The following is a 19,081-nucleotide window of genomic DNA, read 5'->3' on the forward strand; positions in this document are numbered from 1 at the left end:
TTAGTTGTATAACAGAATATAACCATTTCAGAAGACAGGCATATTGCAATTCCAGGTTTCTTAATTTTTAAAATAATTAGCTCACTCTGGAAAAATGCTTTTCTTGAGGGGACCACCCAACTGACCTGGTTACACAGAAAAGGGCTACACAGGAATTAGAAATGATCTCTTTTCCCCTTAGATTTCCTTCTGCAGGGATCACTTCTGATACATCCTTCTACCGTGTGAGGGTTGAAGAGGATCACACATCGGGCAAATAAGGGATTAATCTAGGTGCATATTTGCTAACCCTCCTTCCAGTCTCCCAGACTAGAAATAGGTGTCACCAAATGAAGATCAACTGTGCCAGGATAGCATAACTGATCTGCTTCACTGGGCAAAGTGCATGTCATCCATTGTCCCACCTACTTATCTTGCAGGACAACAGGTGGTGTGTTCCCCACTTACAGAGACATATCCCAGGGATCTCTGGGATATGTCTCTGTAGATGGAGAAACCTCAGCTTTCTCTGCTTACAAAGAAGTACCCTGGAGACCACACAGGAACAAGTTGGACACTCCAGTATGTTTCTGGGTCTGGAGCTACCAATCAACTAAATTGTCAATCCTAGCCCTGGACCCACACCAGTGTCAACAGGTACCCAAGGAGTCCCAAATGGGAAAACTGAGAAGTACCAGTCCCAGGGCTTCAGGGGCCTGATCCTGCATGCCCTAGAACAGGGGTAGGCAATTATTTCGGGTGGCAGGCCGCTTACCGAGTTTTGGCAAGCCATCAAGGGCCACATGACAGGCAGCCAGGGGCAGATAAATATTAAATTTTCTAAATTTTGGGGGGACCCCACAGGCTGGATAGAATGGCCTGGCAGGCCACATCCGGGCCGCAGGCTGCATTTTGCCCACCACTGCCCTAGAAAGTCTTATTCTCAAGGCACGAAGGATTGGGCCCCTGAATCCCTGAAAGTGCCTGCTCAGGGTAGCTGGAGAGCACAGGCAGGTCTGGGCTGACCATGCTGTCCTGCAATAAACCTAACGGATGCCTGCTGCAATAAAGTGACACAAACTGATACCACCCATGTTGCAACCACAAATTTTGGGCATTTGTGAAGCGACAAGGGGGATGGGTGTCTGTGTGCTTGGCCTTCATGCTGCCATATAAAAATGCTTATAGTAGCACAAAGGTGACTACCCTCAGAGAAATAAAAAAAGAGTCTCTCAGATAGATTTGTTTCATAGAGCACAAAGGTGCAATCTCCTTGTATTTTGGTTCTGCTATACAGTGGAATCAAACTGGTTTTAGCATCCTGAAGTCAGTTCAAGGAGGACGAATAGTAGGTAGGTAGGATTTGCCATTAGGAAAGAAAATTAAGAATTTGAGTTACAGGCAAATAACTTCTCTCCAACAGCTGTGGTTATACAATTAATGATTCTATATGCAACACTTTATGCCAAAGAACTGACATATCCTTAGAAATTTTAAATCTTTACATACCTTATATACTGTCTTTCTTCCAAAAACTTCAAAATACTTCAAAAGCATTGTAACAGGGGGTTAGTGTTACTTTAAGATGGAGAGTGCACAAGATAGGGCCCACGGGCAGGATCAGGCAGCTAAACCTGGGCTAGCTGCAGGATAGGCAGCTAGGGAGCCACAGGGATGCAAAGACCTACCTAGTAGCCAGCTGCAGAGAAATAGGCCAATAGGACAGGGCGCCAAGTAGGAAGGAGAGAAAGAAGTGCAGTTCAGTAAGGAGAATAATTCATTAGGTCTAGGGTGCACACCTGCTGCTGGTTGGGGGAACACCTGACTAGTTGAGGGGGAGCTCAGGGAATATAAACCTGGGTCCCTGAGACAGAGATGCCAGTACTGCTCTGAATTCTGCAGTGAAGAGCTCCTGTCAGCCTAAGCTGTCAGGGAGCAAAACCTGCAAGGCAGGATGTACTCCATGGGCTAGGAGCAGCCAGCAAGAGGGGAGGGAGCTTCTGTAGTCAAATGACGAGCACCCAGAGGGGCTTTGAGAATTTTATTTGAAGTAAGTTGCTAACATTTTGGTTGCAGTTTAGATTAGAGGACTAGATTGTGGCTGTAGAAGTGAACAGGAGGCACTCCAGGTTCTGAGCCTTAACAGGAGTCGGCTAAAGCCTAGAGGGCCAGAGCCTGCACCCTTAAGGCAAGACAGACAGGCTAAAGCTAAGAGAGCTAGAGTCTGCACCCTGAGGGTGAGATGGAGAGATAAGCTAGGCCTGAGAGGGCCAAAGGCCTGATCAGAGCCAGAGTGAGACAGGCCAAGATGGAAAGGGCCAAAGGCCTAACAGGAGAGAGAAAGACATGCAGGCAGGCTGGAACCCAGAAGCCAAGCCAGAGCAAGTGGGCCTAGGCTAGAAGTCTCCAACCAGAGCAACCAGCAGGCTAAGGCCAAGATGGTTGAAGCCTACATAGGCTGGTGAAGAGTAAGATTTGCAAGGCATAGTCATGGCTATGTGGACACTGGAACCCTCTAAAGTGATTTACTACCTCAGGGAAAGACTAGTGACAACTAGGTATGTAAGTTGGTGAAGAGGTGAGCTGAGGCTCACTTCAGGGTCCTGGGGGCAGCCTCCCTAAGAATGAAAATATCTATCAAGGCATGGCAAGAAAGACCTACAAGGGAGGGTACTCTAAGGAGCAAAGGTGAGGCAGAGGTAATATGGCCACCAGGGGATGTCATGGCTGCCTTTCGGGGCAAGGTCCTCCTACAAACATTAACTAAATTAGGAAGCAAAATAGCAGTATAAAAGCAGCAGACCACACATGGACCAGGAATCTCAAGCTTCAGAAAAAAAGCCAAATAAAGCCAGCCATTAAAGTCACATTTCATACCAATTCCTGAAATACAAACAAAATCATACATAAATTTTTTTTTGAAATTTGTAGACAAAGTTATTAACCAAATCCTCAAACCCCAAACCTCAGTCTTTGATGCCATCTTAGAGCTGCACAACTAAGATGGAAAAAAAAAGATACAGAATAATCAGGATTTTGTCCTAAAACTAAGCTCAAGAGCCTTTATTGTTCAGAAACTGCTGCACATTTTAGAAAACCAGATGGCTGTATAAATTCCAGGAGAGAAGTTAATTGGCAAATCTGAATTTGTGGACAGACTAAGGCATTCAGATTCCTGGCACTGGGATTTTTGAAAGAAAATTGCCAGTGAGATTAGCCTCTACTGGCTACAGAAATCTGTGCTATCTGCAGATACATGCTCTCCTTTCCTGGCCTGGGGAAAGAAAGTTATGCCAGCTAAGCATGACACAGGAGAGCAACACATTCTACTCCTCGCTACACAAAGACACGTGAAATGAACTAGAAGTTTTAAAAGTGTTTTAAAAAGTTAGTAGAAATGTAGCGATCAGCACCATGGCTGAGATTTTTAAACTGAGTAGGCAACCTAGACATATTGTAGGGATTGTGTGTCAAAAGTTCCCTAATCAGCTAAGACAATTTCTTGGGCATATACACTTTGAATGATGTATTTAAACTCAGTGAAATTTTAATATTGGGGCATGGAATACAGGATGCAGTAGGAACATTCATCCTTTCCAGCTGTATGATTTCTTCTTTAAATAACCTATTCCATCTCAAGTTTATGAAACATTAGGACTGAAGAATAATGCATTAAGTTGCTGAAAACTGCCAAATAAAGCTTTACTGAATAATTCATTAAGCATAGTGTAGTGCAACAGATATAGATCTGTTTTGTAGGTAAAAATGGCACATACCACTGTACTGTAAGAAGACCTCCCCCCCCGGAAAAACACAATGCCTGAGCTTACAGTGAAGATTCCTGAGATACCTATAACAATCCAAAGATTTCTGAGCCTGCCTCTTGAGCTGAGTCCTTCCTTTTAACATGAAGGATTGGAAGCAGGAATCTCTTCCTCCCCTACATCAATGTTCCAATGCAGGGATCTATAAGGACTGGGTCTGGAAGAAACCAGATGAGGGAAATCTGCTTTCTGCTTCACCACTCCTTGTCTGATGCATAGGCTTCCAGATAGATGGATATTTATTTCAATATGTACTATTTTCTCTCCCTCTCTCTAAGTCCCCTCCACAGCAGCTACTGAGCAGTCTCATCGAGATCTTGCCAAAAGTAGTAAGACTCCAGCAGGAGCCCAGCTATCTGGATAATTTACTACCAGAGCCCACAGTTATCCCTTCTCTGAAGGTAAGAATTTCTGGGGGTTAGGATTTTTTCTGGCATCCAGCTAGGACTTCCTAACACTTCTAATCACATGGCCTGTCATTAGAAAACTGAAGAAAAGACAGAAACATCGTGACATTTCTTCTCTGTGCCATAGGGCTTCTTTGTAAGAGGGAGAACCTGTCTCCCTGGGGCTTCTTGAGCTGTGTCCAACTTCCACTGATTTCACTGGGAGTTATGAGAATGCTCAGCACTTTATAGAATCAGACTTTTAATTATATGTTAGACTTTAAAGGGTCAGTTAAATCACTCGTGTATGAATTTCACATGTATGCATCCATGTTAAATAATTAAACACGCTATTATTCAAGCATGCAGTTCACAAGGTTATATTTTACGTTACATCCTCCAAAAGTCTGACCTTCAAGTTTGGCCTTAAACTTAAAAATACAACCATGAAACAAATAAAAGAACAAAAGGTTTTCAATTTACCTACAAGATACCATTTTCCACAACATTTTATGTAAATACAATACAAAACAAACACCCCAAACCTTCATTACCTTCAGGCCTTGAAGTCAAACAAGCATCACAGAACTTAGCAGAAGGCTTGTTTATTAGAGTACAGAGCATACACGTCCACTCTTCTTCAGATTTCTGAGCTACATGTTCATTAGAACATGACCCACTGCCATATGCCCAGCCAATTAGGCTATTTCTAGTTGGCAGTTTGCTGTGAAACAAAAATAAATGATGTTAACATTTTGTGAAGTTTCTTCTACAAATTGACTTGCACCAATATGTGCTGGGAGACGCAGGGCTGGAGAACAGTAGTACCTGTATTACAGCTGCCTATCATAGCTCGGACAGAATGTCAAGATTAGAGTTAGACTCTTCCTTTACCCAAAGGGCAATTCCTCCTCAATACTGAATAGCTAATAAATATAAGAATTACTCAAACTAAAATGGCATGTCAAAGATCTCATAGTGCCTTAATAATAGTTAATTATTATCCACTCTGCTCTACAGCTGGATGTCCTAGCCTTTTTCTCAGCTCCAAACCCCTGCCCTTTTCAATAAGCAACCCTGAGAATGAGGTGTGGGAAACTGTATTCAGCACTCCACTACCAGTCTCCTTGCTCTTCCCTTTCAGAGTCCTCATTAATGAATAACCAAATGAGAAAGCTAAGGCTTAGAGAGGTCAAACTGATCAAGATTGCACAGTTGGTGGCAGAGTATTGAATGTAAAGGTGCAACCACTCATAGCAATCAAACTGTTTCAAAATGACACTAAATGGGAACTGGTTGACAACCGTGCAAAGTGCTGGGGTGGGAGTGAGCACCCAGTCCAACATGCTTTACTGTGGGGATGGGGAAAGGATGGGGCAGGAGCAGAGTGGGGGTTGGTCACCTATGGCTGGGGTTTTCTACGTTCCCTTCTCTCCTGAACATGAATTCAATAAACTGCAATAGTCTGCAACCAACAGTCTGCAGTGTGCTTGCCTGACTGGGAGAAGGGGTGGAAAGGGGGGGGCCCCAGAGTTGCTTGGGCCCATGATTTTTAGTTTCTAGGTTTGCAGGGCAGGGAGTGAAGTGTCATGAGGAGTTGCAGTTGCATAGGGAGTGAAGACACAGTTGGCATACCAGAGTCGCCAATTGAAGCAGTGGGGGCAGGGGAGGGTGGGAGGGAAAAGAGATTGTGATGCAGTGTGGGATGCCAGGAAACCCTTGTCACAGAACTGTTGGTGGCTATGCATAACACTGAACCAGTTCACAGTGAACCAATTCAAAATAGATTTTCCATGTATACTTTTGAACAATTCTAGGTGGCTTTAAACCAGTTTAACAGGCTTGTATGTCTGGCTGCTTCAGGTTTAAACCACATTTAAACCATTCTGATTGTTATGCATGTTCATGCCCTAACTGATTTCTTTACTCTCTTCCACTGATATAAGCATCACACTGGTGTACAGCAATCCACACTGCTGTAATAAGAGCAAATAGCTGAGAATCCAGCCTGTACAAAGCATGATCTTTTACTCACGACTGAAAAAAAAGGGGGGGGAGGGACATATAGAAGAAATTGTTTTTTATACCAGTTTCAGGAATACTGATAAAATCATTAGCATTTAGTAATCTGTTGAGAATTGGAGCATTGATAAATCAAACCCATCCTTTTTCAGTTGTAACTGCAGGTACCGCATTCCTGATTGCTGATCGATAAGCCAAGTTGGAACTCCTGCCTCACATCCAGAAAATTGATGTGCAATTGTTTTCATTAGAAGTAACTACCATTACTATAGCTGCACTTACTTTGTTTACAATAATAGTTACTACCTGGAAGGAAGGATTAGTTTCATTACTCCGTCTGAACATGCTACCATATTACATGTACATAAACATTTATTTTATATCAATTTTGAGAAGGGTGAGAGTTGTTTACCTTTACAAGTTTCAGTTTTAACACATCTCTTTTCTTTCCCTGATGTTACTTAATCAGGCATAAGTGGATGAGTGGTTTCAATTCTGGGACACCAATTCAGCCACAGACAGAATACAAAAGGATTTTTTTTAAACAGACTTGATTAAACCTGTCTAAAAATTCCTCTCAAAACTGTGTGCATGCATCTGTGTGTGCATGTGAAAGCTTAAATCTTTTAATTTGGAAGTGTTGCTGCACTGCTCCCATAAGGCCTTGTTACACCTTACGCTGTGAGGTGTTTGGGTTTTGAATTTGTCAGATACTGAATTTTTCCCCCAACCCAGGGGATGGAGAGAGATGGGGGTGGGTAGGGAAGAAGGTGGTTTAGTATTGGGTAGAATACATCCTACCAGTCAGTCACCAATGAGGAATGCAGTTCTAGGATTTGTTACAGTCTGTATCATCTAACAGAATCTAAAATATTTCTATGTATATTTCACCAGATCTGTTTTCATTTCATTAGCTATTTTAAAGATTCAGGATAGGCTTGATTTGGTAAAAGAAAGTGTTTAGGTTATTTTACTAATATTGTAAGCTGGTCCAAATATACGAGTTACTGGGCTTAATGTGGGAACTACTGGATAACATTCTGTAACTTGCATATCAAGGTAGACAGGTCAGTGGTTCTTTTGGGCCTTACAATATGAAACCTTGACACAGTAGATTGATGTTTCCTTGACACTTGAAGTAGATGCATTTCATTCTAGGAAAGGGATTGTCCAACAGAATATACAGAGCGATAGAACACTGTATGATCTGACACTTGCACCACCCTTAGAAGAAAAGAGAAATGTTGTTCTTTTACTACTTTTTCCAAATATTAGAGAAAAAGCACACACTTGAGAAACAATATTATTGCAAGTAACAGTTATACAGCTGCACTTTTACTGTTGTTTGAAAGTTACATATCAGTCTGTTCTAGGATGGTACAAAGGGAAAAATAAAGCAGTTCTTCCTGCATCTTTTCCTTCTTATCTGACCCAAGAACACCACTCTCTTTCAAGCCTGTTTCAAAACACTTTTAATTAAAACCCCTCGCTTTATATTTTCAGAAATTTACCAATAAAATATTTGTCTTCTATGCTGGAATTTTCCATTTGATCTGGACTCAAAGATGATTATAAATCTTTAGCAAAGATCTTTGGGAGATGGGGTATAGCCTGATGGAGAAGGAACGTAAGTGTTCTCTAAAGCTTCGTTATCCTAATGAAAACAGGGGGTAAAGAATGACTTATGTTCTCAGATGCTTCAATGAAAGCAAGACATTTTCTGAAAATTTTACCCTTTACCCCTGCTGTCATACCAAATGTATTTTCACTTTTTCCAAATTAACAAGCAGAAAAAGAGCTGCTAACAAAACTGGTAAAAGGCTAAAAATGTCTTTATAACATGCAAATGTTAACATCTCAGCAAAATCCACAGAAAGAAAAATAAGAAACATAATAAAATAAAATGTAACATATCCCACACTTAGAGTATAGCAAAATTAGAGGTTTCTTAACTTTTCTGCACATTCAAAGGCTTTCATTTAGAACAAAAGTTTTTCTTTTTCACTGTAAAGCCCAAACATCAAGGCTGCTTGCAAACATTTAGAAAACAAAAACAAAAAAACCAACATAACCCATGCTTTACTGGAAGAAGCAGCCTGTTGCTTTAATCCAGCTCTGCAGCATCTGTATAGACCAGGAGCTTTAACAGGGCTTTTTCGTACTTTTATCTAAAGCCAATTCATAGATTGTTAGGGGCTGGAAGGACCTTGTAGATCATCGGGTTCTGTCCCCCTGCACTAGGCAGGAAGAGACAACTGGGGTCAAGTGACCCCAACGAGGTGACTGTCCAGTCTCCTTTTGAAGATTTCCAGGGTAGGTGACTTCACCACCACTGGAGGGAGTTTATTCTACAGTCTGGACATCCTGACTGTGAAGGAGCTTTTCCTGGAATTGAGCCTGAAGCAGCCTTCCAGGAGTTTGTATCCATTGCTCCTGGTCTTTCCCAGGAGTACCCTGGTGAACAGCTGTTCACTGAGTTCTTGATGTACTCCCCTGATGTAGTGGTAAGTCGCTACCAAATCCCCTCAGCCTTCTCTTCTGTAGGCTGAAGAGGCCCAAGTCCATCAGCCTGTCCTTGTATGGCTTGTCTTTGCAAGTCCCTGATCATATGGGTGGCTCTTCTCTGGACCCTCTCAAGTTTTACACATCCTTGTTGAAGTGCGGCACCCAGAACCATACATAGTACTCCAGCTGTGGTCTCACCAGTGCAGACTACAGTGGGAATACCACTTCCTTAGTTGTGCATGAGATGCAACGATTAACGCATGTCAGCATATTGTTTGCCCTGCTGGTCACAGCATCACGCTGCTGGCTCATGTTCATGCGATGGTCGATCACTACACCACTAGGTCTCTTTCAGCCATGGTGCAAGTCAAATTTTCGCCACCCAACCTGTAGGTACATTGGGGATTGTTTGCCCCCAGATGGAGCACCTTATACTTCTGAGTGTTGAACTTCCTCTGGTTCTGGTTCACCCAACTCTCCAGCCTGTCCAGGTCTGCCTGTATCTGCAACCTATCTTCTGGTATGACCACACCATAACTTGGTGTTGTCTGCAAGCTTGGCCAGCGAGCTTTTCATCCCCATATCCAAATCCATGATAAAGATGTTGAAAAGCACCGGTCCAAGCACAGACCCCTGAGGGATACCACTGGCTACTTCTTGCCAGGATGACACAGAGCCATTCATGAGAACTCTCTGGGTCCTACTATGCAGCCAGTTTTCCACCCGCAGAACTGTTGAGCAGTTAAGCCCACAATCTTCCAATCAGCTATTAGATTCAATCAGCTATTTGATAAAAATACCAAAAAAGCCTGACTAAAGCACCCAGTCTATACAGATGTTGGGTGAGCTGGGTCCAATTAATGCACTGCCTTTTCAGGGCATGTAATGGGCTCCGCATGGTAGCACACCAAGTTTAAAGTGCCGGTTGGTTGGTTGGTTGGTTTGTTTTTAACGTCTGCAAGCAGCCAAATTGCCTAAATACATGACTGCCCTTTTCATCCTTGTATCAAATGCTCTTTCAGGCCAAGTGGTAGTGTTGGTGTCACTGGGCATAACCCTAGGTAACTCAGAGGGATGGAAGACCACGAGTGTCGATGAAGCCCCTCTGCTCTAGGCCCGGGCGAGCCAGGGCCCCCCCTTCCTGAACCTTTGTAACCCTTTCCTTGAACTTTTTGTAACCTCCTGTAATACTGGAAAAACAGGATGAGTAGCAGGCAAGCTGAAACTCCCTAAAACTGTTATCTGTAGAATGCAAGGACACCGCTCAGAGAGAGAAGGGAGGAGGGAAGGGGGTGGGGGGGTTGGAAGCCAACTAGTGGAAAACTACTGCAGAACAGGGTATAAAAATACACTGTTGCAGGGCTAGGGGCGCAGGATTTGAGACCATACAGTCTCCCTGCGCCTTTTACTTGAGCTCAAATAAACTCTGTCTACTTCTCCCCCCGGTGTGTTTATTGGCGCGACGCACACCGGGCAACGAACCCAATTGTTGCCTCCCTCGGGCACCCTGTGCCAGCAACAGTAGGAATACCAAAGACATGAACTTACCCCTGGTTATCTGCCATTCAACTTAACACCCTGCAAGCACAGTCTTTGGGTTTAGACTACAGGGACAATGGGTCCAAACAACAACAGCAAGAAAAAAATTAGATTAAGGCTCAGGAAAAGCTTCTTAACTATAAGAACAGTAGGAAAATAGAACAAGCTGCTTAAGGAAGTTATGGAATCTCCTTCTTTAGAGGCTTTGAAGAAGAGTCAGTGTAGACATCTATATAGGATGGCTTAGAACAGTGATTCTCAGCCTGGATGCTGCAGTATCCTGGGGTGCCACCAGATCCTTTGAAGGGTGCAGGAAGTTGTGAGGAGATAAGCCAGACGTAAGGAAATCAGCAGATAAGGCTTGTTCCTTCCTGGCTAATTTCTCATCCCCTATGTCCAGCCCTTCTGCAAGGAGGTAATCACTGTAATATATAAATTAGTTTTTTTCATTGACTGCCACTTAATTCAAAAAATTGGGGAAGGGTGTCTTGAGTTCAGTAAGGGGTGCCTAGACTTCAAAACAGTTGAGAACCACTGGCTTGGAAACAGCAAATCCTTCAGCTATACAAGGGCTTAGATAATATGATCCCTGAAATCCCTTTCTACTATAAGATTATAAGAAAGACTATTAAATGATAACATATTAAATAAGAACACAGGCCAGGATTTTCAGAAGTAACCAGTAAGTATTTCTTTTGGGTGTCATGAAAAAAGTGCAAGAGAGTTCCAACAATCCCTGCTCAGAGTGTTTCTAGATATCACCGCCTTTCATGTGAACAAGTTATAGAATCATAGAATCAATGAGACAGATCATCTAGTCCGACCCCCTGCCATGGGCAGGAATGAGCACTGAGGGTGGGAGGGGTCATAAGACCCCAGCCAGTGCCTGTTCAGTCTCCTCTTGAAGATTTCCAGGGAAGGTGAGAGCACCACCTCTCTGGGAAGCCTATTCCAAAGTTTGCCGCCTATAAATTGAAAGACCTGAAGTCACTGGTCACTTTAGTAGCCACCTTCAGGTTTTGGGTTTTCTTGATTTTGCAAAGCCAAATTAAATCAAACATAAATCTATTATAGTAAAGCTAGATAGTTGTTATGAACATGTAAGGAATATAGAATTTAAAGGTTTCTACTGCCACATTACTTTCTCACCCATCAGCATCAATTATAATATTTTGTAGGTCAAAATACAAAACCTCACAGACTTATTTTGTTCTCAATAATACCTGGACAGCTCCTTTATTCCCAATAAATTACATCTAACAATTTATGATGTAGAATCCAGCAGCCTGGTCAGGATCAGGGCCCCATTGTAGGAAGACAGTTCTTAAACCAAAACCTTGTAATCTAATCCTCCTACCCTACGAAGATTTACAAAGTGCTAACAGTTACACACGTCAGTAATCTCACTGAGAGCACTACAACTGACGTGTGTAAAAATAAATACAGGTTTAAGCATTTGCAGCAAGGGGACCTAATTTAAGACAGGATGCTGCTAGTGAGTAAGAAGAGCAATAGGTGGCCAGCTGAAGGGAGACTAAGAGAAGCAGCTGTATAATTCACAAGATTATACAGGTTAACAGTTGAAGGTTCAAAAAATTTCAAAGGCTTGAATGTGCATTTGGAAATGGAATTCAACTAATAATTGAAGCCGATTGGAATTTAGTCAACAACTCTGATGTGCAAATAGAAATTTAATTCTTCTCTCTCTCTCAACTGAGCTGCCTCTGAACTGCTAACAGAACAAGAAGGAAAAAACCCACAGTGGAAGCAAAACATACACTTTTGAATACACCAAGGAATCAGAACTATTTGAGTAAGATGAGTACGTTACTTCTACATCAGCATCTACACTCAGCAGAGCCACACTTTAAAGGGTTTGAAAGCAAATGTCATACTTTACGTCAATAAGCTGAGGCTTGTCCTTCTGACACTGAGGACAGAAGTATGTCATCCTGTTATTCTCTCCTAGACGGCAAACAGTGATCTTTCCATTGCACTGGCCACAGTTTGGACGTTTGTATACCTTGTAATGTTTATAGAGTGCAGATCCAGTCTTGCGGCACTAAAACAGAACATATAATGAGATTCTGAGGTACAGATTTGATCTGATTCTAGTCCTCCTGATCTTTCAATGAAAATTCACAATTTTAAATAATATTTATACATGTGCACACACATAAACCAACTATGCAGATAAAAATTTGTTAAGAAAAAATAGTGAAGACAGTCACACTCTGCTATTGACTTTGTCTCTGACTTGTTCATAAATTAATACACTTAACTATTCATTCTCATTTGAGTTCTTCCTGATTTTCTGTTATATGTTCAGAATTATGGGCCAAAAATCAAAGAAATATCCCTAACCCAGGAGGTGTCCAGTCTCACTGGGTACCTCTTTTCACCTATAAATTCTCTAGGCACCAGCATTTCTCCCCACACCCTCCTTGAGGAGCTAGGCAACTCCCACCTAAGTCCTGTTTGCATTGAGAAACTAGATACTGGCACCCAAATTACTGAAGGGGGCCAATCTGATATGTATGCTTTGAGCATGCCTAGCAAACACCAAAAGCATTAAGTTCAGCACGCACGTGCGCGCACATGCACGCACACACACACACACAGAACCATGGCCATGCTTAGGGCAGCAGGGACGCATGGGGTATCACTGGTTGTCGCTGTGCCCATTGCAGCAACCAGCGGCCACTGTAGTGGCAGATATTTCTGCACCCTCTCACATCATAAGTGGCACCCAGGGCTGCTGCCAGTATCAACTCCCTCAGTAACACTACTGAATTAAGGAATTAATATAATCTATTCTTGCAAAATGGAAACCCTCCATTAAAAAAGTTATGACTGTAGCTCTTAGTTGTGACACTAACTTTCAAAACATAATTCAGGACCATCTTTGGGAAACTATGCAACTATCCAGAGACACTTCAGGCTTCAACTTATCCCACCTATTGGCAAGAAAGCACGGTCCTATTTCACCATGTTCAAGTTCCGGGAAAGCAGTTAATATATCTACTATTTCTATTTTAGCCTTAAGACCAAGTCACAAAAAGCAATAAGAAAAAAAACCACTCCCTTTGGCATTAATGGTTTTCCAGGGACTTGAGCAGAGTGGAACAGGACCTGATCCTTAGTCCTTATATCTTTAATGGGTACTAACCAAGTACAAATATACTTGATATTAGATCATTTCAGTGCTGTAGCTCATATCTCTGTATGGGGATGTAAAAGAGACAAAAATCGGGTCACTTTATCCCATTTATTTTGGAAAGTAAAGGAACAACAACAGCTGCCAGCAGGCACTGGAGTGTTCCTTGGGGAAGAACCGGACAACTACTGATGCTATAGGGTTGGGCAAAGAAAGACGAAGCACCTTCCAAACAACTTCCATCAGCTAAATGGCTTGTTTCAAGTTTATCAAACACCTACGAACTACAGACTGAACAAGAAGAAAGAGCAGCCCCTCCAGCAGAATCCCGATAAGAATCCCCAAACCATCCCTCTACCCATCAGTTCGGGATGGCAGCCAGTTTCTCACCAGGGTTATTTCCCAAGTAGCCTTGGAGATCTAATACTCCAGCTCTAGCCTATTATTCTGAAAGTATTTGATTATATGCATACACGTGGACATAGTCTTGCAGGATACTAGCTGTGAAATGTCAAAAGCTATTTAAAAATCCAGACACTTGCTGTTCAACAATGTTATAGATAAAAAAGGATAGATACAATTGCCTGCATACTTTCACCCCTTATTCACTTTCTAATAAATGGTGGGCTTAATAGCGTATAAACCAAACTTCATTCCCATTCTAATGCATTGTCTTACAGCTTTTCTATTTTTCACCATTTCCACTAGACGGCTATATACGGATTATATATTTTGGTGGAAAGTTTCAGAGGATGGTCTCTTAGAAATTCTTGTCCTTACCTTATAAAAAAGAAGAGTAAAATCACGGGTCATTTTCACCAGGTGGTGTATCTGTTCATCTGTCAGCTGACAAACCTGAGAATAAGGCAATACTTTGATATAGTAAATTTCTACAATGTTAATGTAGAGCCAGTTTAGCCTCTTGATGCTTGACAGGACTGAAATTGTCCCTTGGGTCTGCAAGGCTTAAAGTAGCCTTGACATAAGTTAGCTAAGAGTACATTCACAGAGTTATGCAATTGTGTAACCTGCTAACTACAGAAAAAAAAGTCTGATGTAGCTTGTTTTTCTGCAAGAGTCTGATAAAAAGGCTTGTTATGGAGCATTCTACCCATATCTGGAGCAGATGGCTCCTGGTACCAAGAAAAGAGGGAAACAGTGATAAAGTGAAGACATAATTCAGGTTGAGGATGAAAAACAGAAAGTTACTTAATTGGTAGTTATGTGACTAAAGGACTATAAATATTACTACCTGAACAAAGAGAAGAAGCATCCTCTTCCCGCACCCCAACGATGCCTGAGAACTGAAGACATCTGCTCTCCCTTCAAGGAACCAGCCTGCCCTGAGGATGCCTGGCCAGCTCTTGAGATGTGTGATACTGGTAATATACAATTACTGTTTGCTAAGATTATATCTTGCTAAGATTACTAAAACTATTAAGATTATATCTTAATAATGCTTCAAGTTAATACTTTGTAATGCTCAATGAAATTGGTTTATTGAAGAATTAACTGCACGCTCGCTTGGAGGAGAAGGTAACTGGGCACTCGCTTGGAGAAAACTGAAGCATACTTTAAGGCAATATCAACCCTGCTGTTTGCTGTTCATTTGGGAGGAAAACCAGCAACCCCCTGGTTTTAAGGCAACATTAATACGTTTAGAAACCATAGTGAAGTGACTTAAAACAGTGATTTTATACAGACAAAGAGAAAGCTCCGACAGGTGCTCAGGGTCCTGTATCTTATTTTTCCTCTTCTTTTGCATTACTGACTACTCTACAGCATCGTAGTTTGTGACGCTTTCCCTCATTCTTTGGATGGGGGGAAGGGGGGGAGAGGTACCATATATTAGCATTTTGCTTCCCTGTTGACCTAAAAGTTCCCAATAGATGGAGAGTAGAGTGGGTTTTATTTCAGGTAGTTATCCGCCTTGGGTGCCTCTTGGTTTCACAGTAGATTTTAAGATGTTGCTGTTAACCTGGAAAGACCTAAATGATTTAGAACCTTGTTATCAGATAGGATGCTCCTCTCTTGTGTGACATCTCCATGGAGACACTTGAGCTAAAGGCTCCTCAGTTTAATCAGAAGAGAGTAGCTAACAACATTTTTGTTAGGTTCCCGAACTTTGAAATTCTTTGTCCTTTGCACTCCCAGAGTCCAGATTTATTAACCCATAGGACATACCACAAGACATTTTTGTTTACCCTGTAATTTAGGGGGGAGAAAGTTGAAGGGCAAAGGGTTTCAACATATGAACCTGGCTTTCATTATCAGGTGGAAAGTTGTTTTGTTGAAGTTGCAGGGCTCAGACTGTGAGAAAGGCAGACAGAGTGAACAAAACACCTGCAGAAGAGAAAGAACCATCTGCACTTTAGAGCTGTTCCTATGAAAGGGACGCTTACCCCAATGAATTCACCACCAATTCAGTTAAACCAGTTAAAATTAGTGGGAACCAAAGTGCAGACAAGCCTCTGGCAGCTGGAATGGTGTTTAGGCATAATTTGTATTAAGCCTGCTGAACGAACATTTATAAGAAGTGACAATAAAAATGACTCTGGCTGCAGAAGACACAGCAAAAGTACAACTAACGCTGATTATAACCAGTGGTTACACCTATACTCAAAAGCTCTGGCAGCAGCTGCTGTCTGCCTCCAAAGCATGTGCACATCCATATACAGCTACATTGCAGCAAATATGCTACCAAGGTACCAAATGTATCTGAGGAAGGTGAACTGTAGCAGCTGAATCAAGATGTAGGATTCTCTGTAACAGTCTTGCTGGGTAATGCCAGAAGCCTTGTTCCACTTGGAAGAAGTAGAGTAACTTCTGCCAGAGTGGAGGGCATTGCAGGTAGATATTGCAGGCTTTTTGAGTGTGTCCTGAATCAAAACTCTGGAGCAAACTAAGCCAGTTTGGCTGAAACAGTGGTAAAAAAAAAAATGGGACTAGGGAGGGAGGATTAATTACACCCAGTATAGGAGTCGACAGCAAGCATTAAAGCAAAGGCTTAAAGTCTAACCTACAAGGTTAGGGTCAGGCTGAGATGAGCTATCCCGCAACTCCAAAATGGGTCCCCATTAATTTTGTACCTTATTTTGATTTAGTTTTCATATAGTTAAAAGCTAGAAAGATTTTTATTCAGCTGACTTGGAATAATCACTCTACCTCTCTGAGCAACCTGTCCTACTTAAGAATCCATGAGATCTATGACTGTTTAGGGATTATTAAAGCAGATTCCTCCTGAAAGACAGAGAATTCCCCTCCATGTTTGGATCCTCATATCAGAAGAGATCTGGCATATGCAAAACAAGGGAAAAAATATAGCCAACCAAAGTGTGAGGAACAAAAGTAAATGAATATAAAGAAGGCAAAGTGAAATTTAAAATAGCTAAAACAAAGACATATTTTGTAGATACTCAGGAAGGAAAATGTGACTGTTGTTACCTCCTAATTAATTTACTTTATAATTGCTTGGCTTGGCGATTTCATGGTTGAATAACAGTGCAAAACAGAAGGTCACCATCTCAAAATTAAATTAATTCTTGGTTAAGAAGGCATCTGAGTTGCAGATGTAGCAAGCAGAACCCTTACTCAGTCCAGTAGTAATTCTACCAACCAATACATAAACAGTGGCAACAGGCTCCAGAGTGCCCTACTAGCTCCCATGGAGGAGGATGAGCAAGCACAACTGGTAGGGCTCAGGAGGGTCAAAAGAACTGAGGACAGGGAAGGAAGAGAGAGAATTATTCAGACAAAAACAACTTGCTTCCCCACAAGAAATGAAACATTGTTTGTGTTTATGTTCCCTGCAAAGAGAGAATTAGAGAACATTCCTCAAAATATTTCACCTACTTTAATAGCTGGATGGAGACCACTGTCAAAGAGAGCTTCATTTTTTATGATATTTCCCACACCAGGTAACACTGCTTGATCCAATAACACATCACATAACATGCGGACTTTCTGCTGCTTAATCTCACTTTCTGCTCTCAAGAAACTAAATTTTGGAGAGCATACATCCAGGCTTTCCATCATTCTTACTTTCTGCTCACTTTCAACTGCATTCCTGAAAGACAGAGAAAAATCCTCTAACTTCCACAAAGAGGGCAACAATTTAACCATGTACAGGATTTTCAAACAAGCAATTAAAATTGTTATAATATGCTATAAAGAGATCCAAAAACCATGGCAGACAGAAGCATTTTCCTTTCAAAAAATGTATGACAGTTCTAACTGACAAACAAATGGAACAGGCTAGTACCAGGACAGGTATACTACATCTTTGTTCAGAACAAGGGTAAGAATAATTTCCAGGGCTCTGCATTTAAATACCATTTCCAAAACTGGGCATCTGCTACACACAGTGTCAGTCATAATTAACATGATCCATTTGTCATGGCACCTGCCTGAAACTTGGGTTCAATTTCATGCGCTAACTTCCTGTGTGACCTTGGGCAAATAATTTCTTCTCTTGGATCTCAGTTTCCCCTCTACTAAACAGAGGTATTCCATAGAGATGGAACATACAAAGACAAGTACAATAGAGACTGTGAATTACTTAATCAATAGAAGCCATATTTATATCATATTGGATAACAGAACTGGGAAATCTACTTTAATGCAGCTCTAGTACAAAGCACAGCTTTCACAGTGCAATTTATTTCATTATCAGGCTGTTAGTTTGGTGTCTTTAGTGTCTGAGGACACAGAGATATCATCAGATTTGCTTTATTCCTGACCTAAACCAGATCTGAATGTCCATCCAGTTGCCACAATTGTTTCACGGTTCAAGTGTTTATGTATAGCTACATATGTCATTTAGATGACAAATATTTCTCAGGCTTTGAAATGAAAAATCCTATTTTCATTTTTTAGAAAAGGGCAAGTGCTAATGTATTTCACTGAAAGGAGCTATCTGTTCTCTTATAATACTAATTAGTACATCCGGTATTAGTTTAACAGTTAAAAAAGCCCATCATAGTAAAGGACTATTGAACCACATTACACTGTGAATGCTAAAAATGACAAAACCTTATTCTGATAAATGTTAACCAATGCTCAAATTAAATGCAACTATAAATTACAGGAAACATTCAAAAACCATGGTAGGAGTTGAAGAAATATTTTCATATATTGTTTACATATAATATGAAATGCGTATACATACATACATACATACATAAAAAAGCTACTTTGTACTTATACAGCCCTTTTCATCTTAAGGCTCAAAGTGAACAAGTCTTGAAATGATCTTATTTCTCCCTAGTGCCAACGACTAGAAATATGTAAAATACATTTTTGGGAAATAACAAATCATGTAATTCTAATCAAAATAGCCTTATATAAATATTGGGGGAACAAACAAGTAATTATTACAGAGCCAGATCCTGTCCTTTGAATGGTGTCAAAGCAACATGCCACCTTCTTAGGCCTGACTGCAGGTTTTCTGACCTTAAGGGCAAATGAAGGAAGGACTGTGTTCAGTAGCTAGAGTTGATGGCAGAAACCAATATAATGGATTTAAATCCCAATCTGCCACTGAACTTTCTGTAGTAGTGATTCTCAACCATGGTACTGAGGCACCTGGGGTGCCTTGAGATTCTTTCAAGGGTGCTGTGAGGTAGCACACAATGTTAGCACTATTATGTGTAAAATATGATTCACAACAT

General features: G+C 41.3%; 1 protein-coding gene across 1 annotated transcript in view; it reads right to left on the bottom strand.

The window, feature by feature from the left end:
- The window catches only part of NEIL3 (nei like DNA glycosylase 3), a 53,857-nt gene that overhangs the window by 11,040 nt on the left and 23,736 nt on the right, over positions 1-19,081 (bottom strand). The window contains exons 4-7 of the mRNA XM_090036149.1: positions 17,265-17,478; positions 14,193-14,267; positions 12,151-12,317; positions 4,744-4,913 (exon numbers count right to left, since the gene is read on the bottom strand). Of these exons, the coding sequence (XP_089892275.1) occupies positions 4,744-4,913; positions 12,151-12,317; positions 14,193-14,267; positions 17,265-17,478 (626 nt within the window). The remainder of the gene's footprint in view (positions 1-4,743; positions 4,914-12,150; positions 12,318-14,192; positions 14,268-17,264; positions 17,479-19,081) is intronic.

This window comes from Crocodylus siamensis, chromosome 2, assembly GCF_052110815.1.
Source record: "Crocodylus siamensis isolate JL-2025a chromosome 2, ASM5211081v1, whole genome shotgun sequence".
NCBI lineage: Eukaryota > Metazoa > Chordata > Crocodylia > Crocodylidae > Crocodylus > Crocodylus siamensis.